General features: G+C 45.4%; 1 protein-coding gene across 29 annotated transcripts in view; it reads left to right on the top strand.

Annotated features, from left to right (window-relative positions):
* Window positions 1-25,474, top strand: part of RBFOX1 (RNA binding fox-1 homolog 1) — a 1,997,160-nt gene that overhangs the window by 819,557 nt on the left and 1,152,129 nt on the right. For all 29 annotated transcript variants that reach the window (XM_074323048.1, XM_074323033.1, XM_074323028.1 and 26 more), the window contains one exon: window positions 12,651-12,713. In XM_074323048.1, coding sequence (XP_074179149.1) covers window positions 12,651-12,713 — 63 coding nt within the window. The remainder of the gene's footprint in view (window positions 1-12,650; window positions 12,714-25,474) is intronic.

The raw sequence follows: 25,474 nt of genomic DNA, 5'->3' as shown, positions 1-25,474 counted from the left end.
GCATACATATTTTCAGGGTATCTATGGCTATTGCTGTCATTGATTTTCGTTCTTTTGAGAATGCACGTGACTTAGTTCATCTGGAGGAATTAAAAGAAAAGAGCAGTTTGAAACAGAAAGGGACCGCCCCTTTCTGTGCAAACAAGCAAACTGAGGTTCAGAGAGAGTCGAGTCACCTAAGCAAGGCCAAACAGCTAGTTGACAGCAAGAATGGGCTTAAAACCCATACCCCTGTCAGGGACTAATTTAGGAAACCATTTTTTAAAGCCTCCTATTTTGCAGAATACTCAATTTTTAGATGTAAAATGTGCAGCAATGCGTCTTTGACAACTACCCTCCGTGACTCAGGGGAAAAAAAATAATGGTTTGATTGGCAAAGGACCTGCATGTGTTTTATACAGAGATCTCTCCCGTGCTTGGGAGCAGACGCAGCCACAGTATTTCTGTCGTGATCTGATACTTATGGTTCTTATACATAAAGATATACAAGGCACCAAGTTTGCCTTGACAGTTTTACCGTTTCTTTGAGATTACATTCATGAGATGATGAGGCCGGCTTGAATTTTCAGTGTAGTCATGAGATCTTTATTTTTTTTTTTAATTAAAGTTTATTGGGGCGACAATTGTTAGTAAAGTTACATAGATTTCAGGTGTACAATTCCGTAATACATTAGCTATATCTCACATTATGTGTTCACCACCCAGAGTCTGTTCTCTTTCCATCACCATATATTAGACCCCATTTACCCACTTCTAGAGGCCCCCACCCTCCTTACCCTCTGGTAACCCCTAAACTATTGTCTATGTCTACGAGTTTTTGTTCCTTCATTTGTTTGTCTTGTTCTATTGTTTTCAGTTTTATATACCACATATCAGTGAAATCATAGGGTTCTCTACTTTTTCTGTCTGACTTATTTCGCTCAGCATTTTAATCTCAAGATCCATCCATGTTGTCACAAATGGTCCTATTTCATCTTTTCTTACCGCCGAATAGTATTCCATTGTGTATATAGGAGACCTTTCTTAGGTTGAAATGAATTCTGATAAGCTGATTATCTCTCTGAAGAAAATGGGATGTCCACATTTCCTAGCTTAGTTCCTATCACTTGAGTGCCATTTTTATTCTGAGACAGCTTCCTGGTCTGAATTAAATAAGGTAATAAGGTACTCTGGAGTCCAACACATATTAAATAGCTTTTTTTTATTTTAAGTTGAAACTTACGGGGTAGAGGATGGGTTTTCTTTATGGTATGTTTTTTTCCTTCATGTTGCAGTGGGTGCTCCTAGCTAGTTTCCTTTGTTTTATAGAGCAATGAGTTATGAAACTCAAAAACAAAGTGTTCTCAGTGGTGTAAATAAAGCAGTAATCTGAACAAATATATCATAGTATGTACTGAGGGTTTTTATTTTTGTCTTTCCTTTTGTTTTTATTGTTTGTCTCTTTTTTTTCCCTTCTCCACTGCAGTCTGGTTTATGCTGTGGTGTATTGTTGACACATTCATCTTGGTAATAGAAATGGAAAGCTACTTTTCATTGAGAAATAGATTCAAAGTAAAAGATGATTAATGAACAAAAGCATCATGCATTCCCAATGATGTGCTTTGTATCCCAGCTCAATAAATCTGCCTGTATCTCAACCTCTTGCCAACATTCTGATTGCTGTATCCATTCTCCATTTCACTTCAGAAACTGCTTGGTTGAGCTCCCCAACCTACCAGGTGTCATGGAAGGAGGACAGTTAGAATCGTGGGGAGGATTTTCCCCTGGTGCCCTATGCCCGATAAGGGGAGTCCAGGGGATGGGAACAGTGCTTGATGTTCAGGGGAAGAGACTGTTATTTAGAATCACTATGTGTGAGAGGCCTCCCTTTGTAAACCTATCACTCATACCTGCACAATTTCTCTCTCCAACGACAAAGATCAAGAGAAGTAGTGAGATGATGGATAATAGCCAAAGGGAATTGCTTGGGAAAAGACGATCCATTGTATAGAAGCTTCCTCTGTGTGTGAGAGCTGATGATGGCGTCGTGACACATCCAAGCTCATCGCTTGTAAAAGCACATTGATAGGTCACCCCAGGCTGTTTTCTGGGCAGTCATAAGCACGTGATGTCTACCTGGGATGGGAATATTCTTTTTGAGAATTTTCCCCTGGGGTCCTATGCCCAATAAGGGGAGTCCAGGGGCTGGGAACAGTGCTAGTGTCTCTGTAGGAACTTGCACAAATACTTAACCTCTCTGAGTATCATGCTTCATTAGGAAATTAGAGGTAATGATACCCACAGCATAGGGATTCAATGAGAATTCAGTGAAACGCTGCGTGCAAATTGTTGATCACACTGTACGGCACCGAGGAAGTGCTGGCTGATTATTGTTATTATTATTATTCCCCTGTTATTGTTACTGTTTTTATAAATACATATGTATGTACATCTGTATCTGTCCCAAATAGATATTTACTGAGTTCCTTTAAATGACAATATTTTCCATCACTTTTCCTTGTTTATTTTATTATTAAATTTTATTGGCGTGACAATGGTTAGTAAAGTTACATAGATTTCAGGTGTACAATTCTGTATTACATCATCTATAAATCCCATTGTGTGTTCACCACCCAGAGTCAGTTCTCCTTCCATCACCATATGTTTGATCCCCTTTACCCTCATCTCCCAACCACCCCCCTTACCCTCTGGTAACCACTAAAGTATTGTCTGTGTCTATGAGTTTCTGTTTCTCATTTGGTTTGTCTTGTTCTTTTGTTGTTTTCAGTTTTTTATACCACATATCAGTGAAATCATACGGTTCTCAACTTTTTCTGTCTGACTTATTTCGCTCAGCATTATAATCGCAAGATCCATCCATATTGTCGCAAATGGTCCTATTTCACCTTATGGTCCTTGTTTCTTAAGATTGTCTTCCGCGTAGGAGGAGGATGTAAATATGGTTAAAGTAGGTACAGCTCTGTGAACTCCCATGGTTGTCATACTCTAAGCCCATTTACCGTGTTGTCCCATTTAATTGTGGTAAGAATCTGCTAAGAATAATTTTCATTTCCACCGTTTGTGTCTGAGGCCCAGAGATATAACGCAGTCCAGTCAGGGTCAAAGAGCCGGAAAGTGTTGAAACCAGGACCTGTACCCAGGTGGGTCAACTCCCAAAGTCAAAGTGCTTCCTTCACATATAAATTTGTCTCTGCAGATACTGCGATCTGTCCTCTCACTGACCTATACAAAGCTGGTAGATGGGGACGTTGGGCATAAAGAAAGAGCTTACAGAGCAGGGTGGGTAGTGAAGAACACCTGGGTCACAGATTGAGACCCTTTGGATGCCGGGGCCTAGAGTTTCATTCAAGAACTATTTACGCATCCATTCCTCCATTCGGCACAACTGTTATTCCGGATATCATGTTAGGTGCAAAGCACTTGGTGGGGGAAACAAAACCCTCAAGGTCCGAGTCCTCATGGGGGCTTTATTCTAGCAGGAGAGGCAGATGCTAATCAAATGGGTATATCTGCTGTGTCGTGATAGCCGAGATAAAGGTGACCAAAGCAAGCCCGCCCTGGATTTATCACAGGAGGACCCGGGAAGCTCTGCTAAGCACGGGGTCTTGGAGCTGAGAGTTGAAACCACATGGGGGACAAACCATTGTGGGACGGGCACCTTTCTCTTCAAGTCCCGCTCCTGGAGCCTGGCGATTGCAGGTGACACTGATCCCTCTCTGTTGTCATTTCCCTCCATTGGAAGTAGCAGAGCTTCCTGTGTCACATTTCTGCAGAGGTCGGGCCTCTCTCTCCATCTTAAGTTCTTTATGTGAGGAGTTGGGTGGTTTCTACGCAGATGAAATCCTTTGATCTCCTTAATACCAAGTGTGTGCCAGGCCCGCTCCAGACACTGATGGATCTGGGTGCAGTCAGTGCACGTGAACTCAGGAACATTTGCTGAGAAGCCTCATTTTTCTTGATGGATAGAACTCACTCGCCATGTCTATGACAGGAAGAAGCGCTTTCGTCTTGCAGACGATTTTGTGCAACTCCAGTGATCAGCCAGGAGTTGATCCATTTCCGCCAGTCGTTTATCATGCAATCTAAGATTCTGCAGGAATGAAGGATCTCCCCTTTCTCTGATTTACTTGGCACTGACCCCTGGTCCCTCTAAGGAAACATCACAGGTCCCAGGAAGTCCCCCCTCTCCCACCTTTAAAGAGTAGAAGTGTGGACTTCTCTAGGTTTGTGGAGGGACTGGTAAAGGCAACTATTTCAGGGAAACTGAGATGTGAAGCTGATACTCACCCCCTCCCTTCTCGCTAGAACGGAGCCACAAGGCCCCACCCAAAAGGCCAAACCAGACAACATCTATGTTTTTAAAAAACAATCGGTACACCGGATACTGGTGGAAAGTGTGAACTCGAGAGCCACACAGAAGTGGATCTGGGTCCTGGCTTTGCTGATAACTAGTGCTAAGCTCTGGGGCAAGTTCTTTCAGATGCTTTTTAAAAAAATTAATAATTAATTAAGTAATTTGTTTTCCAATTACAGTTGACATTCTTAAATGCCTAGCTCATCATCATGAAAAGGGAAATAAGAGATGTTGTGCCTGGAGGGGGTTTTGTAAGTAAACGCCTGGTCCAAGGCTCATGCTCAGTATTGGGTCACAAGAGTTGTTACTTATTTATTTAGATCTGTGTGAACTTCCATGTGAATCTCTGTCAGCCTTCGTATCAAGGGACAGCAATCTTTTTTTCTATAAAGGGCCAAGTCGTACATGTGTCTGGGTTTGTGAGCTGTGGAATCTGTCATAACTACGCAGCCGTGTTGCAGCAGGAACCCGGCCATACGTAGCACACAGGTAAAGAAGCGTGACTGTGTCCCAGTAAAACTTTATGTACAAGACCCTGTGTTGGATTTGGCCCTCGGTCCATAGTTTGCCGATGTCTGATCCCGATGGAAGGCTTCCCGGGCACAGCTGCCTGGGCGTCAGCAGCCTGCCCGCGTGGCCGGGAATGGGTCTTGACTTGGACAACTCAGTCATTGAAACATAGGAGGTCTGACAATTAAGTTTGCGAACTCGTCCTAGAAAAAGTACCACATATCTCAGTGCTGAATATCACTATGGTCACCTTCAAAGTTCTCCCCTTGGGAAGCTATGCACCGACGCCAGTGCCTAGTTCACCCTTCAAAGCAATGTTGGAACTCTTTTTCTGGAATGGCCATCAGAGCTGTCATCGTATTACCCTTGATGTCCTGAATGTCATCAAAATGTCTTCCTTTCACTATTTCCTTTATCTTCAGGTAAAGAAAGAAGTCACTGGGGGCCAGATCAGGTGAGTAGGGAGGATGTTCCAATACAGGTGTTTGTTTACTGGCTAAAAACTCCCTCACAGACAGGGCCATGTGAGCTTGTGTATTGTCGTGATGCAAGAGCCATGAATTGTTGGCAAAAAGTTCAGGTCGTCTCACTTTTTCACGCAGCCTTTTCAGCACTTCCAAATAGTAAACTTGGCTCACTGTTTGCCCAGTTGGTACAAATTCATAATGAATGATCCTTCTGATATCAAAAAAGGTTAGCAACATCGTTGCAGCGAGTTCACGAACTTAATTGTCAGTCCTCGTATGCAGTCATTCACAGAAACGCACCGAAGCTAGGCTCGGCCCGTGGGGCACTTCCTTGGGAAGACACATCTGTGTCTCCCACTCATCCTCAGTGCAGGAGGGTAAGCAGACATCTGGAGTGGATAACAGTCCAGCCTGCGCTGTGGAACCCGGGTGTCGAGCTCTGCGTGCTCTCTCCCCTTCGCTCTGCGTGGGTCTCCAAGGGATACTTTTTTGACTCTACGCCATATTTCAAGGGCCTAGTCTGGGCCCAGCCATAGGGACACCTGCCCCCCGGTTCCACAGAACTTGATGATGTTTTCCAGCTCACAGCACATGCCTCTTTTCCCTCACTCGATACCCAGCAACTTTTACCTTTATAGAGATTGAAATAATCAGGTCTCATGTGTATATTTCCTCTCACAGAGTTCCTATCACATGCTTTGAATTCAATGTCCTGTCTTATGTACTTGGTGGAAAAAAATAATATAAATACACCTTGAAATTTCCCTAGAGTTCAGCTTCCCTTTTCATAGCGGGTCTAGCTAAAGTTTGGAGCAGAATAACAAGAGCCTCGTTGCCTCATATACGCCCTGTTGTCTCTGGCGGGTTCAAATACAATATCACCGAGAAGGCCTTGATACCTTTGCTCTCTCTGGCCTTGAATCTGAGAGTCTAAGGATTTCTTTGGAGTACGCACAGCCGAGTCTTTTTGACAGACAGTGCAAATTAAAAGATCCGTTGCGGCCCAGGAACCAGGGACCCAAACGTGGCCCCTGGGTTTTCATTTACAGTTAGGCAGTGCAGACACAATTATTGCTGACAGGGAAGCAGAGGCTGGTGGCAGAGTGCGTGTGACAGGAGGCTCATGCCAGCCCATAATTGGAAGGATTATTTTTAATCAGGACATACCCCACAGCCCAAACATTAGAAATCTCCTGTAAGGCCAAGACAGGAAATTAAACACACCAACAATAAACCTCAGAGGAGGGTGGCATGTGGGGTGTAATATCGTTAGTTTCTCCAAACTCCCCGGAGCTTCGAGTAGAAGTTGGTTTCCATAGGGAGGGAGGCTGGGAACAATCTTTCCGTGGAGAATCACAGGCCCTGTACCCACACCCTTGCTGGGTGGGTGGGTGAGTGCAGGCAAATTAAATGCAGCAGGCAGATTCGTGGATGCTTATTGCATTTCAACACTATGACCAGTCAAATGTAAGCCTTGGAGTAGCAACTACGGTTGTAGGTCATCAGGATGGGAAGAACCCCATTCATTCTTCGTTTTCAGACACCTTACGTGATTTCTGAAAAATCTGGAACCTACTATGTGCCAGGGGTGATGGTGGCCACTAGTATGACTCAGCTCTGCCGTCATAGGTTATCTGGATAGTGTTACCTATTTGGCAAGATTTTGCAAAGGACCCTCGGACTTTATTGGAAAGACTGTTGTTGACCAAGTACATAGAGACAAAGTGAGTGCTCAGGGACTGATGGGATTCCGAGTGTGGGGAAATGGGGGCTTCCCCTGTGCATGGGGAGGTCAGCTAGTGGTCAGGAAGGGCTTCCCAAGGAGGACAAATACATCCATGTTTCCCAGGCAGACAAAGAAGGATACGTACATGCTTACCAGGCAGGGGAACCAGAGTGTGGGCCATTCGGTTTGCGTTTAGAACTCTTGGCTCTTGGATTTTGATCTTGTTCCGCTCCGTCACTTACATTGACCAAATACAAGGGGCAGAAAAGAGGGATATTTTGGAAATACTCAACCCAGAAACTGGCAGCTGATGTGGGAATGGGTAGGATGCAGAAACAGATGACGTGGAAAACAACTAACAGGCCCCGAACCATCCTTGCTGCGCGGAATGCCGCTGTGTGGTCACGGGGGGACGTGGCGTGCTCGCCCACCGCTCTCCTTAGAAAATAAGCCACACACTTACAGGGAGGTGACGTGCTGATTCTGAGTCTGGAGCTCAGGGGACTTAAATCCGTAGCAAATCCACAGACACACAGTCATTCGCCTGGCCCAGTGCAGCCGATCTCATCACGTAACCGCAGTAGTGGTCACTGGTCAGCAGTCTTGTGCTACAGGCCGAGAGTCACTGGGTTTCCTTGGGGCTGCAGTGCACGTCCTACCCTGGCTTGCTGTCCTCCCATCGCAGGTGTGATCGGCGCCAGTCTGTCCACACTCCGCCATTGCCAAATGGCACATGGTGAGTCCGTATGGGACTGGCTGCCTTATTCTGTGCCGATGTGGCTTCAGGCCCCTTTCAAGGACAGTGAAACTCCGAGACACTTGGAGAGAGTGTCCCCCATCACAATCATCGATGTGGTCCAAATACAGCGGGCTTTTCTGAATGCAAGGCTGGTAGAGGACGCCCCTCCCCCAGCTGGGTGAGGTACCACCTTTCAGACCAGTGTCTGACTAGTAGCTCTTTTCCTGGCGAGCAACAGAAACCCACTCAGAGTAGCTCAAAAAAAGTAGGGGAGGGATACTCATTACACAGCCCAGGAGGAGTCTCAGCTCTGGGAGGCAGGAGAGGCTCCGTCCCCTGAGGGACCTCCATCTTGCATCACCACGTGAGCAGGTCACAAGGTGGCCCCTACCCCTGCAGCAGCTTCCCCTTCTCCACGGTCCCTCCACTCTTGCCTGTGCTCTCTGCACCATACTTCTGGCTCCAAAGCCTGGCTTCCTCGCTCCTTCTCTGAACACGTGGCAGGGAACGGTGACTCTACCTTGCCGACTGCTCAGTTGTGGGAGCTCGTGGACACTTCGCAGTGCCTTCCAAATTCCTGGAAGAAGTTGGAGATAGGGTTTCATCCTCGCTCGACACAGCCCTAATGGAGCCAGGACCGTGTCGTACAGATGGTTTCTGGGGTGACTAGGCCAGGAACAGGGAATTGCAGGGGGGGCTGGGGGAATATAACTCTTAAAGGAGCTCCATAGTCACCTGAAGTGTGTCTGAAGTTAGCAACGGGGTGAGTAAGCTTATCTGTCCTCCCTCCTGTTCTTCCTTCCTCCCTTCTGTCCCCTCTTCCTCCCGCCCTTCCGTATTTCCTTCCTTCAGCAAGTGTTTATCAAATGCCTCCTCTGCAGGCAGTGTGGTCAGAGCTAGAATTAACACGGTGAGCACACAGAGCCAGCCCCTGGCCTCGCGGAGCTAACGTACTGGTGAAACAGGCAGACTTCAATCAAATCCTCTGTGACTGACGGTTAATGAAAGCTGTGATATGTGCCATGAAGGAAAGATAGTGGGTTCCTGAGACCAGTAGTAGGGGTTTCCGGCAGGAAGTAAGAATGAATGTGAGGTGACAGTGTTAAGACCATCCCCAGGTCAAAGGCACAGCTGATACAGCTTCCCTGTGGCTCGTGGGGGGTAAAGTATGACCCAGAACTGGAAGGTCACTGGGGCTGGTACAGCAGTCCAGAGGGACGGGGTGCCCACCCCCCTAATAAAAAAGGCTGGAGCTGCGAGCAGAACCACGCCATGTGGGATGACAGGCTGTGTCACAGGGCTTGGCTCTGTCCTGCATAGAATGGGAAGCCATCGATAGAGGGCTTAAACGGTTAAGTCACATGGGCACGTTCACATTCTGTAAAGACTGCTCTGCCAGCTCCGTGGAGGGAAGAAAGGTGTAGCCTGGAGACAGGGAAGATCTCAGCAGCCCCTTGCGGTCCTCTGTGTGAGGAAAGCTGTGCGGCTGCCCATGGCAGAGCCTGTGAGAGTAGAATTGTTGCAGTCGCCGGCCCTGTTTCGAGTCCGAGGTAGAAACTTACCCTGCAGGCCCAGGGTCATCGACTTCAGTGATTCGGAAGTAATCGGTGCGTGATTTTCTGCATCCATTCGGATAGACCGCGTGAGCATTCCCCTCCACTCTGCCTGACTTTGTTCCCTGTCCTTCTGCCTTTCCTTCACTTGCAGCTTTTTCAGCTCCAGCAGCCTCAGGATGGTGACAATTCCGTCCAATCCACTGGGGCCCAAGTTTTCCCCTGGTTGCAAATTGCTCTTCAGGGAATCTGCAAGAGGAATTGCAAACTCAGGATGACCTTAGTATTTTTATTTATTTATTTTTTTTAACTGCATCACTCCTCTGGAACTCTAGAAAACATCTTTGATTTTTCATGCTGTCTGCTGCCATTGCTAATGACTGTTTCCATTACCACCTTGTAACAACGGTTCTCAGCCTTGGTTTGTTTTTATAAAACCACCCACCTGGAGGATTTGACAGATTCTTATTAGCGTAAAGGGGACTAGGTTTAAAATTCATGGCAACTGCAGGTTGGATTAAAAACAGATAGAAAGGTGTGGGTGTGGACGTAAAGCTGATATGAACATGAAATTAACATTGTCATCTGGACACCAAGTTTGAGAGCGTCAGAGCAGGCCATGATGCTCAGAGAAAGCCTCTTTCTGGAATGAAGTTCCGTGCCCTTCCTTGGTGCTGTAACACTTTAGGTCAACGAGGAATGCTTCTTACGCTACCCAGTGTCATGAGCAGCTGCTAAGTGGCTGGGTGCTGGGCCAGGTGATAAGGCTACTGAGTTGAATAAAACATTGTCCTTACCTCCCAGGAGTTCACAGCTTGGGCAGGCCGAGTCTACAATGGGTTAGAGAGAGCATATATTCTTGTTAGGAGGCAAGGATATATGAAAGGCCACCGAAAAGAATTCAGTCCAGCAGAAATGAAAGGGTCAGTGAAAGCTGCGGAGAGAAGGTCACACTTGGGTTCAACTTGAAGAATGAGGTCAGATTGGCCCAGGTGATGGGCAGTTCAGGAAGAAAGATGTCACCAAAGGATTGGAGGTGTGACAGCCTGTGTCTTTTATCTTTGCGTATGTGAACAGGTATCGGGTTGGAGGAAGGGACTGGAAAGGGGGAAGAACAGGAGGTAAGAAGGTCGACTCTGACTATAGGAGCTGTCAGTTTTAATAAATAAGAGGATGCGTGTAGATTTAAAGACAAAACCTATGATATACGATGGATTCAATAAACTCTTACTGCTGCTGTATTTCAATGATGATGACGATGGCGAGAAGAAGAAGAAGAAAGCGACAACACAGATAATTCTCTATAGAGAATTCATAGAAGATAAACATATAATTTGACTGTTCATTTCCTACCTGTTCTAACTTTTCTTCCCAAATCATGCTCTTTCTCCTCACCTGGTTACATTCTTCTATTGTCTTTACAATTTCAGCTTTATTGTCACGTCCTTGGCAAAGCCTCTCCCACATCCCTGACTATGCTTTGTCTCCCCCACTGAGCTGTAGGTACCACGGGGACAGTGCCTGGGATAGAAAAAGGCTAATAACTAATCCCCTTTAAACAGCATTGACTTTGTGCCAAGGACAATGTCAAGTACTTTACAAATATTCACCCTTAATACTCACCTCAATTTGTTGAGGTAGGTATTATATTTATTTCCATTTTATCGATGAGGAATCCGAGACAAAGAAAGGTGACTTGTTCATGGTCATAAAACTAGTAGGTAGTGGAGCCATGGATAAGTGGAATGGATGGGTGGGTGGGTGGGTGGGTGGATGGATGGATGGATGGGTGGGTGGGTGGATGGATGAGTGGGTGGGTGGGTGGACGGACGGACGGACGGATGGACGGAGGGACGGAGGGACGGACGGACGGATGGACGGATGGACGGACGGGTGGGTGGGTAGATGGATGGATGGATGGACGGACGGATGGACGGACGGACGGACGGACGGATAGATGGGTGGATGGATGAGCACTGTCACTACCAGCCTCACCACTTCGCAGTTGTGTACACTCTCAGGCCTCTCCAGACAGAGGTCTCTCTTTCCAATATTTTGGAACCACTTGATGTTCTCAGACATTATAATTTATCAACACCAGTGAATACAACAAATGTGAAGTTAAAACAAAACAAACCAAAACAAAAAAGGTCCATCATGTTGAGAAAGGGGGGACACATTTTCTAAATAGATAACTACACATAATAATTAAGCTCTGAAACTTGAATTGCGTTGAGTTGGGTTATAAGTTGTAGCACCCCTTTATGGGAGTAACTGAAAGAACGCTCGATCGAGATTCTAGAATGCTGCAGACCAGTCCCATCTGTGCTGCTTACGTTTGTCCCAGGGAGGAAGCAGGTCAGGGTCAACTGTCTTGGGCACAGGACGCCATCTATATTTTTCAGGTCTATTACCGAATCTTGACTTTTCTCGGGTGTTGACCTCTCCCCAACTCACTGTATTATATGAGATTATAATGGTCATTTGCAGTTCAGGCAATGTTTGGTTTATTTAAATATTAATGAAAATGAATCTTCCTCTTTCTGATTGGATGACGATAGCCACGTGTATGAAACTTATTGGTGGGGCACCTTCTGTCACAATTTTACTCATTGCAAATGAACTTTAGCTGTCACAGGATTGGGCATTACAGAATCTCGGAGTTCTAGATTTAAAAGGAAATTTAGAGTTGATTTCATTCCACTTAGCTCTAGACAGGAAAATCCACAATAGTATTTCTGAAAGCTTGTCCTCCAGACTTTCCTTGTACCTATCCTATGACAAAGAGCTCACTGTGTAACACAAGAGTACAGCAGGTCTTCGAATAATGTTATTCTGTTATAATGTTGATGAGATGCTGTGGGAATTTGTTTATATCAACTCGCCTGTGGTAAAATTGGTTTCCTTATATGTTGTTTCGCTTGAGGTAGCAGAACCTATTAACAATGTTAAGTGAGGTCTTACTGTACAGCAGAGTGGTTCTAAACTTGGTATCCCTCAGCCCAAGTTCAAATCCAGGCTCCTCCACCTCCAGGCAGACTTGCTTGAGCTGTCGGAACCTCAGTTTCCTCTTCTGCAGTAGAGAAAATAGGGACATCTTCCCAACCGGAGTGTAAAAGCATTCCATGAAAATATATTTACAGACTTGATGCTAGTCATTTTCACCACTCATTGTTAAATTCACAGCCTGGTCAAGAACCTATTTTATCGGTTAACATGAGATTATTCTGACAAAAACGATGCAGACACAATTCCAGAATGCATTCCTCGATGCTAAAGGCTTCCCTCTCTTCTTTCCTAGGAAACTGCTCAGAGAACTCATGCAAGTGGCACTTACAGTTTCCTTGATCGGGCTCAGTGTTCAGTAAGTACCGACTGCTTTTGAACATTCATTACATAAATGCATCCATTTCTTTGATCGTGTTCACGGTGGAAAGCTCTTTTCTGCCAGCCTGAAGTTCCCACAAACACTTTGCTGCCTGTCTGGGTCTTTCTTTTCTGTAAGATTCCATTGGATTCAGAGATGAGAGGAGGGCTTGCTGGTAGAACCCCCCTCCCCGGCCCCCCACCACCACAAAGAACATCTGAAATGTGTGAGTGTGGATGGGTTAACCGTGCTGTTACTGGCTGGGGGTTAAATGTGCTTTTGTTTTCCTCTTGTTCCCTAAGTTTTTCTCACTAGGAGACATTTTTGTCCCCCTCTCTCAGTCACATGACCCTGAAAAGTAGCAAGAAATGCCAGGAAACAGATCAGTTGGTGAGAACACTTATTTCTTGAGGCCTGTAAGAACAATTCATTTTGCGCCTTTTGAGCCAGAATGCGTTGCTACTATGTAAAAATTACTGCAAGAACGAAATTCTGTACTTGAGGATGGACTATGGTACGTTTCCGTCCTAGGGTACATTTTAGACGTTTCATTTGTTTTTAGCAAGTAAGCACTTTCTGCCGTCTGCCTTTCTCATCGTGCATAAGGACCTCATTTTCGGTGAAGCCAGCAGTATTGGGTCCAATTTCCCCAACTCTTATTTTATATCGTGCATTAGCGATGGTACACAGCACCTCCATACAATCTCTGACATAGCTCTCCTTGCCAATAGTTCGGTCGGCGAACAACTTGCTTTAGGAATAAATCTGTAATCATTCAACAACAAATATCAAAATTCGGAAAGGCTCACTAAAGGAAATATTTATTTTTTTCAAGACGTAGCTCCTCCTAGGTTTCAGAATTTTTTTTTGTTTTGTTTTTTTTTGTTGTTTATTACTACTTTATTTGTAATGTTTTGTCCTAAAGATGATGTGAAAGCTGGTTAAATTTTTTTTTCAGCTCTTATTATATTATTATTTTTTTTTTTATTAGTTTCAGGTGCACAAGGCAAAGCAAAACTTAGACGTTTATCATTTATATCCCTCACACTGTGTGAACCCCCCTCCCCCCATCCACTATCCCTCTGTACATTCCCCAAATTAATTTTCAAACCCCCATTTCTTAATGGATTCTGCTTCTGAGAGTCGTGGAGGATGATTTGATGTATCAAATATAATAAAGGGGCAGGTAGAATTGGCGGCTGTGGGACTCCAGGCCCAGGAGAGGTTGATCAAAGGAAATTCTTTTGCCCTCAGTGGTATTGCATGACTCCCCCACCGCTGTGGAATTTGCATATGCGAGTGGAGAGAAGAAGGAGGGAATGGGAAGAAATAAAAGAGGTGGTGTATTCGCTGTTTGCTATATCAGAATGACTGAGTGTAACCCTGATCAGCTAAAGCTTGTATCACACAGGAGATTAGACCCACAGCTTTTGTTCCCAATAATAAAGGAAATTTTACGTCTAATTCCCTACATGCTACGTCTGTCTTGTAAAGCCTTTGAAGTTCAGACTGCAGCATTTCCTGAAAATTGTGAGATTTTGTAAGTGTAAAGGCGGGGGCTGTTTGGCGGGCATTCTGTTCAGATCTATTGGGTTTACCGTTAAATAGGCATGTAACTCCCGCTTTTTCTGTTTCAAGCAGTATCCTCCTAGCCACCTTTGTGGTGCTGGAACAGGGGAGGGATGGAGGAAAGAAGGTTTCAAGCCTGGATTTTCAGATTACACGTGACCCTCCCACCCTTGTCTCTACCTTCTCAACAGCATACAAATTATTGCTTCTCAGAAAGAAATGCATGTTCCAACCCTGAATTGGGGCTGAAGTTTCTAACCTAGGGGAGGTACTGGTCCCCGAGATAATTAGTACAGTGTTGTAAGGAATGCATGTTAATTTGTCTTTGGATATGGTATTTCCATATCGACATTGCAGTCTAAAGAGAAAAAAAAATATTAATTTGCTGCTCCAAACCAGTGTGCAGATATCTGATAATTTAAAAACATGTGAAAAAGGAAGAAATGGAAAAACTCCTCATTGGGGACATTAGAGTGGCTGCCCAATCTCTGTATGCCTAATAGATTTTGATGCTTTCCGTGTGATCAAAGCCTCTCTGGTACAGTGAGTGGCAATCAACCTCCGGGGCCAAGAGGTCACTTCCCTCAGAACAAAGATGGAGTTCTGGGAGGTTGCCTGGTTACCAGGAAAACATGATCTGGCATCTCTGTTGGCCTTATGCTCAGGCCTGGTGCCCTCGTCACCAATAACATGTGTGGTACGTTGCGGGTTAAGAAACTGCTCCAGTCCATCAGGGGATTTTTGTGGGAGCAATGGCTGCAGTTGGAATTTGCTCTTATCTAACGTCATGCCTGTATTGGTGTCGTGGCTGATGTCTTACTTTGGTCTGACTCAAGGTTTTCATGGTTCCATTAGCTTCAGAAAATCGATGTTCATTCACTGCTTCCAAAGTCTGGTTATCTTTCATTGTTTCCTTTTTTTTTTTTCCCCCCAGAATGTTCCATTTACATTGGGGCTCTTTGAGCATAGATTGGCCAATGTCCAGGATACAGGGGGGTTAGTGCAGGAACCAGCTTCTGTGTAGGATTCTAGTTCTTACGTCCCTATCCGGTCTGTGTGCCAAACAAAAGGAAAGCTGCAGGAAGCTGGTGGAATAGGGTTATTGGTAATACTTCAGCCTCAGAGTAATTTCCTATGCCTTTTAGCTGCCAGTGGAAGCCTGCCTTGACTCTGTCTCCTGTCAGGTTCCACTAGCTACTGCATCAAAATTATAATTCGTTCCTTGAGCAAAAATGTATTTAATGTGCATCTTTTTCTTTAGTGCACTGTCGCCCAGTAGAACTTTCTGTGGTGACAGGAATATTCTCTCTCTGTGCTGTGTAGTATCAGGGACCACAAGCCACATATGGCCATTGACCACTTGAAACATGGCTAATGCAACGGAGGAACTAAATTTAACATTTGTATTTGTTTTTCATTAAACTTCAATAGTGTCATTGGCTAGTGACAACCTACCATATTGGACAGGGCAGGGCTGGACCAGAGACCCTATGGGTGCAAAGGCCAGGGCTTAATTCTCCATGCTTGCGTGCAGGCTTGTACTCACCCGGTGCCCACCAGGGTGGGTGTTGGTTGGTATGCGGCTGCTGTCCCAAGTCCCCGAGTGTCTTCCACCACTGCAATTCCATATGCCTTCTCCCACCACATGGACCCTTGATCCAGAACTAAAGGGTTCATGGTCCTCTAATGCCACGGCATGTGCCCCTCTTAACTGGTGGGTGCCTGTCCTATGCTGGTTGTTAACCGGTATCTAACCTCTGATTATATCGACAGCATCTGCTGTTGTTCTGGCCCCTAGTAGGCCAACCATACTTGATGGACATAGTGATGGGCCAACACGTGGCGGGGGGCGGGCATGAGTACACGGATGCTGGGGGCATCTGACTTCTGATGGAGTCCTATGTCAGCAGGGGAAACAGAACTGGCATTAGATAAGAAACCAGGCTGGGTCTCCTGGATGACTGTTTGTCCTCTAGTTACCACCTGATATTCCACTAAGCTTTTACCTCTGCTTTGTCAACTGTTAGGTTTAGAATAACGGGCTCCAAGTCTGTCACTAAATTCCATGCCATAGGCAGCACAGATGGCTACACATCTCCCCTTACTTCTGGCTGTCATTTCTGACTCCAAACGCCTAAAATCAGACCAGACCCCACTCACTCACCTATGGACACCTACCTTTCTCTCCCCAGGTACCCCAGTCCCTGCTTTAGTCATCACTGACTTAGTCTTAGTCTTCATTCTCCACTAAGAAAACAGTGAGCCTTTGATCCGGGCCTTTGAATGACTTCTTTCCGTTCCCTCTGTTGGCATATCCCGCCAGGCACTCCTTCCTCGTGTGGCTGTCAATCTTCCTAAGGGATCTTCATGCCAAAAACCACCTTGGTCTTTCTACCCTTGGTCCCACCAGCCGGGAAACCCTCCCCACTCTCCTAGTCTACTCTGCCGGTGGCTCTCTGTTCAGACCCTCCTGCTACATGAACGTTTCCCTATGTCCTCAGTTTCTTGATATCCCCTTTTAGGATAAAGAATAAACTGTTATCTGTTTTCAGTGTGGAAGGTTGACCCCATGATAATATTTTTTAGGCTCTGGAGCTCAGTGGAGCAGGAAAGAGCAGGACAGTCTAAGGGTGAACAGAAACAGAAAGAGCAATGATTGTCATCCACGGAGGTAGAATTCGATTGAGTTAAAAAAAAAAAAAAAGAGTCAGCACATTAGCTGGAAATGGGAGAGGTCAGGTATCGGTTGGAACACAGGAGGGCAGGAGAATAAGACAGGAGTGACATGAGAGCATGAATTTAATGATGGCCAGGCCTAAGGTGGGTTCCATGCCAGCCGCAGTTAGATTCCCATGGCTTAGAGGGCACTCAAAATGCTGCTTCCATCTGGTAATTCTCATGGACCTTCCCATTGGCTCTGACACTTGACCAGCCACCAACCACCATCATATATTCTCATCCGCACATTCCGTACGTGTATCTCGTCTCTCTTAAGCTGCCGCATAGCAGCAGAGGTCTGTTAAGTTCTTCCTTCTCACCCCACCTCCCCGCTGCGAGATCCGGAGTCAGAGGCCGGGGATCTGTTTGATTTAATGAGTAGATGCAAATGAAAGGCGAGAGAGAGTGTCAGCCGAGAAATGACAGAAGAAAAGCATTCCCTTCCGCTCTCTTCTTGGTAGGAAAGAGGAAGATCAGAAAGGATGGAAGTGACAAGAATGGGTTGTATGCTAGTCGGACTCAAGCATCATGGGTTAAAGAGGCAGAAGCCTAAGTGGGACCCCACTGACTGCCTGGTTAGTCTCCCCCATTTCACCCAGTTTAAATATGCACAGCACTCAGCATGCACTCTCATTATCCTGTTTATTACACGTGTGTTATGTGTCTCCTCCACGGATGGGGGAATCTCTGAAGGTATCATGCACGTCCGTCTCAGTGCTCTGGTCCTAACAAAGTGGCAAGCACGTTGTATTTTGCATGACTTGTTCAGTTGCATGGATGAGGGCTGGGAGAGATGACCACCCTCTTTGTATTTTGAAGCCATTCTCCTGTCATCCAGAACCCCCACCCCTCCTCCCAATCTAGATCAGTCTCTAGAAAAGCCAGCGCACCGGGCTGTATGAATTGACCCCAGGATCTTAACAACAGATTTGGCCATTCTGACTTCACAAAGAAGAAGGATAATAGAGAATTGAACTCGAATAGTCTGTAGCTAAGGCCCCTTCCACCTTCGGATTCAGCGAATACACAAGAAAGACAGAAACTAGGCCACAGAAGAGAAGGCTGGAGGAAGGTATCAGTATCCCAGTAAGGCAGAGGGTGATGAGTTGTGACCAGCGGTGGCCTCTCTCCGCCCCACCTATGGGCAGGGATGAGCCCATTGTCTTCTGCACAAGATAACGCACCAAATATGATCAGGACAATCTGATCTGTATTCTCTTTGCTGTATTAATAAGTATTAATAAACTGATACCAATATCGGCGGACCTCCCCTCTGGCTGGCATTAGAGAGGAAATGAAAGCAGGTTTTGCCCGCACGCTTTCTGTTGGTTTGAGCAGCAAAGAGGTGTGTTCATCCGTCTCTGTGTTCGTCCTCATTATCCATTCGTTCCCAGTTGAATGACCCAAGGAAAACAGTGACTTGGAGCTTCTGCTAAATCGCTTCACCTAAGCCAAAGATTAGATCTGTTTGCTGTTCCTACTCAACTTTGTGACATGAGGTGGTTTATTGAAGACATTGGTGGACGTGTAGCACTAACCGGAAATCGTGCAGGGCAAGCACAGATTTTGGTGAAATGGCTGGTGAATCAGTTATAGAAACAAGGAATTTGGTTTCCCCAAATGGAGGAGGCTCAACATTTATTCAAGTGTTGAAAAGCTCCAAAGTAAAAAGATAAACTTTCTCCTGAAAGGAGAAATATTTTGCTGACAGGCAAAATATATTTTTTAAAAGCATGTGCATAGTTTCTTTCGCATTCAGGTGATTATGTCCACAAATGAGTATTCTTGCCTCAGAAAGTACCAACCCCAACTGTGTGCCTGGCATACTGTCGGCGCTAAATAAGTGGTCGCCATGATTACTATTATTATCATTCAGAACAATTCATAAATCCTCTCTTACTGGTTTACCCGAGTGTGTGTGTGTGTGTGTGTGTGTGTGTGTGTGTGTGTGTGTATGTGTGTGTGTATGATTTGGCAAGTTGGTTAACACATTGGATCTTAGTTCCTCTATTTGAGGATAAATTTGCTTGAAAAACTGTATTGTGGTGCATTCCAGCTCAGGGTGCTGTGACATTGACATAGAATTCAATAGTCTTACTCTGGTAATGCATCATTCATTCATTCATTCATTCACCCATTCACAAATAGCTCTTGTACAGGTCACAGGCACGGGCCCCTGAATTCATGATAAAATTGCAAGATAAAATTTAAAATAAATACAGCAATCTACGTTGTATTCATTATCATGGACTAGCCAATCACAGAGGAGGGATAGATGTTGGCCTCAGAATGCAAGGATATGATTAGATCCATCTCTGGTGTGGGAGTGGGCCAAGATTTAGTCCTCTTTCAGGTCAAGTTTTCTCTTCCGTATTCCCGGGCCAGCTGTTTTCCTTTGCAGGCTGGCTGGCCTTCCTCCTGGACCTTCTCACCCATCCCCGAATGGCCTTGCCCTTGCAAGGAGTCTCCTCCCCCAGCAATGCCCATTGATACTCCACAGGGCCGGCCTCTCCCCACCATGTCCATAAACCTCGCCTCTAGGCAGAATCAATGCCCATTTACAGCTGCTAATGCGTTAATAACAGAAACGTCCCTGGCCGTGACCTACCTGAGTCATTACACACTAATCATCCAAGGCAATTTCAAGCAGATTGACTAGTGATCAGTTTCCTCCCCAGTGCCCAGGCAGGAGGACACACGGCTGTCTTCTCAGCCCCGAGCAGATGGCCCGAGAGCATAATCACACACTCCAGCCGGCGCGGGGCTGGCTCCAGGATCGGGAATCTCCTTGTCTTTGCATGCAAAGCTGGGCTCTCTCACCTCGGGGCTCTGCCTTTCATTTTGGAACAGAATCCAACCTCTCCCTGACCTTCCTTGTTCCTGTGTAAAACCTATCGCGCAAATAACTCTCTGAAGACCTTGAGGAGACAAGGCTTCCCTGCACCTGTGCTGAATCATTCTCACATGCACCACCGCCAGGAAGCCACCTTCATTCCTTTCCCGCTTTTCTGTGTAATTCCTGTCCACATATGTGGTCTGAAGCTGTGGTTATAACAGGCTTGTGACTGGGTGTTATGGTTTCTTCCCTCACGTTTCAGCTTGAGCATTTATTTTCATGTTGCCGCATCACCTCCTGCAATCGTTAATTTTGAGGATTACACAATATGTCATGAGGGTGATGTTTATTTTTACTCCTTTGTTATGTAACACCTAGGAGACTTTAGCTCTTTTCACGAACACCACTGTCCGAGTTAACTGAGGACCTCCAGAGTTTTCTTCCTTGGGGTAACTTCCTGAGGATAAATGCCCCTGAGAGGAATTATTCAATCAAAGGATATACGTAAGCATCGTTATGAATTTGGATGCATTTTGATAAATCTTTTCTTTTTTTTTTTTTAAATGGGTGGTGTTTTTTTCACAGCCAGCTCATTGTCTCGTGGACTTTGTACTCATAGCTGCCTATGTTTTCTCTGCCAGTAACGATGATTCAAATTACATTTAAGAGGAGCTAGACAATGGAGTTGGAAATATGAGTCAGATTGAATCTTTGCCTTCAAAGAACTCACAGAATAGAGGAGGAAGGCAGATTAGAAGATAGCCCGTTGCTCTCTGACGTGACAATGCCCCAGGGAAAAAGGAACTTCAGAATCCAGGGATTCTGGCCCAAGGCATTCTGTCTGAGACTGGTATAAATGCAAGAAACTCTGCGTTTGATTGCTCTGTGATGAGTGTCATGCTGTTTCTTGACAAGGGTTTAGAGATTCTGGAGATGAGGGGTCTGATGTTTCTCCAGTCCCACATATCATTGTTTTATATATATATACCAGGGGTGCCAACAAAACATGCGTATGAGTGGACACTTTGGTCAACGTTACTCATGCAGTAGTTTGCCGTAATCAGAAGTGTCTGGACGCTGATGGGAACCACTTTGAGCACCTCTTATAATTGCAGAAGTCAGACGTGACTTGTATTCATCTTTTGTTATCAGTGTATATTGAGTATTACCATTTGAATGCAGTTTTTTCCTTTCCTAAAATATGTGTACATTTTTTTTTTGCGCCCTCTCTACATGAGCTCATGTCTAAGAACTTGGTTCAATGCATGTGTGCTCAGTCTAGTGACGGGGCCGTGCACTCCCGTCCACTCTGAAAATTCTGTCGGTAGAAGTTCCTAAAAGTCGAGCATAGCTAGGCCGAATAAGCTGTGAGTCTTTGGCTGTACGTGCTCAATAGACCCGATATTTAGATTCAAATAAAGGAAGTGGTGGGCCTGTTCCAAAAAAAAAGCACAGACCTTGAGACCAGTGGGGATTCCAACCCTGCCTCTCTATTGACACTTCTGTGAACGTGGGACATTTCCTTAACCTTCCTCGGTCCCACTTTCCTCTTTTGTAATGAGAACAATAGCAACAACATAGGTTTCTTGTGAAGATTCTAGAAAAAGTCATTTTGCAGAGAGAAGGTTCCATTTGGGAAAAGGCTTTTGGGATGAAGAGTGGGACCCTGAGAGCATAGCTTTGGGAGCGATCGGTCCAAAAGATGGTCACAACAATAGAGCCGGGTTTTAGTTAGAGAAGAGCTGGCAGTGGTTCTTCTGAGCGAGAGGAGAAGAGAGGAATCGAGGCGCTAGGATCCATCCAGAAAGTGGGTAGGAAGCTCCTACTGTGTGAGGGGAAGGGTCCCAAGGAAATCAGTGCCTGTTAGAGAAATTCAATTTGCTTTGTCACAATCAAATCCTTCACTCTACCCCGTACGCCTTCCCACCCAAGAGTAAAATGAACCCCGTTCTTTAAAACACTTGTAGTTCACAGGTTTTGGAAGTGAGCTGTTGATGGCAGTTATGTGACGTGCTGCGTTCCTGCCTGGGTCTGTGCAGTGGAGAGCACATATTGTTGTCCTTAGCAAATCGGAGGTAACGGCCAATGTGTTGGAGCATTTGCACGTGGGCCAGGCCTTGGGCCAAGCATTTTGCATGCTTCACCTCATGTCATCCCCCCCATGACCCGCTGAGATGGGTCCTGCTAATTACGGCGGTTTTGCTGACAAGCAAGCCGACAGAGGTTGCATGGATCCCTCAAAGTCAGACGGCACGTGAGAGCTGGAGTTGGATTTGAACTTCAGCCGTCATGACTCTAGCAGCCACGCTCTTGACTGCTGCACTAAATTCTTTCCATGTGCAGGTCCCTGGGTCCGAAGTGCCAATGGGCCTGGACCTTGCATCACAGAAACAGTGGTTTGCACAGGGATTTGTGGTGCTTAAGATCTCAGCTCATGTCTAGGTTATATTTATAATTCTCCTCCAAAAAGTAGATAAAGTCGGTGATTGGTGTAATTTTAAAAAACTAGACTTCAGCTGTGCAACTTTCTTTCCTCTTTCTCTTCTCCATGAAAAGAAATAATGAGGAACACAAAGTACAGAGCACCGTGGAAATGCCACGTGGAACCTTCTCTATGGTTACCAGGGACTGTGCATTACACAAGGATTCTGGTTAGGACATTCAGCAGAGTCGAGAGCCACCAGGGGCCACGACTCTGTCCTGGTGACGTCCCACATGCCTGGAGCCTCAAAGGGGTTTGAAGCTCCATCAGGGTTTTAACTGGGTTGCAACTGAAGCATCATTCTGAGAAAAAACATAGGTGAAGGACTAACAAGCAAGGAAATGAATTGTGCCTTTGAGATCATGTGTGTGTGTGTGTGTGTGTGTGTGTGTGTGTGTGTGTATACACACACACATATATATAGTTTAATACTACAAATATTCGAATATTTTAATAAAGAGTTATGGGAATAGGGAAGTGAAAGAAGCAATATAACTATTTCTGCTAAAGTGAAAAAGGCCTTATTATTCAGAGCCTGTGGTCCCACCCCGTGGCATACTGGTGGCTGACACAGGTTGCAAGCTTTTCCACGAGGGCCGTCTTGGCAAACGTGATGCTTTGAGGAGCCTGGGGGTGCCACACCTGCACAGAACTGCTAAGAATCCTGTGCATTTTGTGTCCTCTTCCACTCCCCTTGCGGCTGGGCCCAGTGTCACCAGCAGCACTCATCCGTCAGGGGACGTCCCCTGCTCCCTGTGAGAGCATCGATGAGGGATGTCTCAAAGGTGAGGTCTCAGCATGGGGGCCCCTCCATTCCTGGGACCCTCTTCCTCATCTCTCCCCTACAGGAATTGCTCTCCTGTGTGGAGGCAGGTGGCTCTAGCCGTTCTGTCATCCACTCGAGAGATGTACCTCCCATGCTCTTCTGTGTCAGTCATGGCTCTGGGGCCAAGGGACAGACGAGACGAGCAAGATTCCAGGACCTATGGGGCTTGGGTTCTTCAGAGGAAACCAATACTAGAGAAACAGTCCTACAAATACATGCGGAACTACACATTTGTAGGAAGTACTGTGAGATACACAGCATACAAATCTGCAGAGTACGGTCATTGCCTTTGGCTGGTTAGGGAATTAACGTTGAAGCTGAGACATTGTAAGGAGAAGTCTCTGGGGCCAGACAGGGCGAGCCATTGGGGGCTTTCGAAGGACTGAAGGAAGGTGTGGTTTGAACAGAGTGCTGGGATGGAAGCAAGTGATGGTGGTGGTGGAGGAATGGACGGGGGAGCGTAGCCATCAAAGTGCAGATTCCAGATTTTAGCCTGAGTGCCGTGGGCAGCCATTAAAGGATCTGAGAAAGGAAGGACCGTGATTATATTTGTGTTTTGGAAAATATTACTCTGGCTACTGTATTGAAGCAGCCTTGGACTGAGGCAAAGCAAAAACCAGGAGAACAGCTATGAGGTATATTGGAATAGCCTCAGAGGCAGGAATGATATTGGCTTGGAATGGGGTTGTGTGATAGTTATGGGGATGGAAAAAAGTTCAAGCATCCTGGCTGTCAGTTTGTCCATCCATCCATCCATCCATCCATCCATCATCATCGTCATCATCTATTCAATGTTGCATAAAATCCAACCATTTCTCAACTCTTCAGTGCCTCACTGACCACTCGCAGTATGTATTCTGTCTTGCAGAAATCATGAAGCTGTTTTTGTCTTGTTTTGTTTTTTGATTTCTTTTTTTCCTGTGCCCCAGGAATGGGTAAATCACATCTCCTTTCCCTATTACAGTTTGCTTGGATGTGGTGCTCTTGGCTCCTGCCGTTCCCTTTGTTGCTGGTTTTACCTTGGATGACACCGTTTGTTTTATAGAAGTTCCTCATGCATTGAAGGCTGACATTCTTAATAGTTCTGTCACCCGTGTTACAACAGGCTGCTGAAAAGATACAATGATGCCTGCAGGAGATAGGGCCATCTCAGCGGTTTGTGTAACACCAATGGGGTGTGAGATAGCAGGAAAATAATTAGTTTAGTTAGATGTAAATGGAAGACGAATGAGGACACCACTAATATGTGGATGCCTGGGAGGACGGGTGACCTGCTTCATTTAAGATTTGAGGAAGAATAATTGAATCAATAGCTCCGAAAATGAAAGCAATATTAGGAGACTTTCATGGCGCCGTATAAGGCAGGAAGAGCTAAATTCAATCAACATGCGTTTACTGACTGCTTATTATGTACCTGTCACTGTGCGAGGCATTTTATTCAAACTAAAAGAGAAAATTATTGCAAGACATAAATGAGACTTTACACTCTCCTTTGGAAGGCAAGATCTCCGAACATATGAATGCTCTAAGCACATATTAAAAGGTTGAGTAGCAATTGTATGCTACATTAATAGGCAAAACTGTTCGTGACGGCAAGAGTAACATTGACAATGAGAGACACACGTGGCTCTATGACTGTGGTTAACTTAGTGAAATTCTCTGGTCATCAGTTCTCTCCTTTATAAAATGTTCCAATCAGAGCATGGAGTGACATTACATCTTCATACACACACACACACACACACACACACACACACACACACACTCACACACTCACATGCACAGATGCTGGCCAGGGATCCTCAGGACTGCACTGGTGATATGGCAGAACGCTGGGTAGAGGAAATGCCCTTTGGTTTTTAGGAGTCTATTATTTTAGTGAATTACGTAGAACCTTCTAGATGTTTGGAGAAGAGTAAGTCAGCATAAACCATAGCATGGACTAGAAAAACAGAGAGGTGTTGGAAAACATGTCAAGGTAAGTCTTTTGCTGGCTATGCCCACTTCTGTCTATGCAAGTTACGCAGCATATACAATTCAGTGGACTAGCTCTGTCTTACAAAGCATGGTCCATTCTCGCAGACCTTAGTAGTTATTTGAAATCATGCTAAAAGTATTCATTGTGTTTCATTGTTGACTCTAGGATCATGCATTGGTATTCTAAATGTTCTAATCTTTTAGCCCATGAGTAAAAATGGTTTATTACAAACGATTTCAAAGTGGCTTGGCGCCTAGTCAGAATTTTATCATATTCAATAAATATTATGTATTGAAAAGCTACTTCTTCCTGTAGTATACTTTCCATGTTGTTTAAAGCTGTTTTCTGC

The sequence above is a fragment of the Rhinolophus sinicus genome, linkage group LG18 (genome assembly GCF_036562045.2).
Source record: "Rhinolophus sinicus isolate RSC01 linkage group LG18, ASM3656204v1, whole genome shotgun sequence".
In the NCBI taxonomy this organism is placed as follows: Eukaryota; Metazoa; Chordata; class Mammalia; order Chiroptera; family Rhinolophidae; genus Rhinolophus; species Rhinolophus sinicus.
This window is presented reverse-complemented; position numbering and strand designations above follow the sequence as displayed.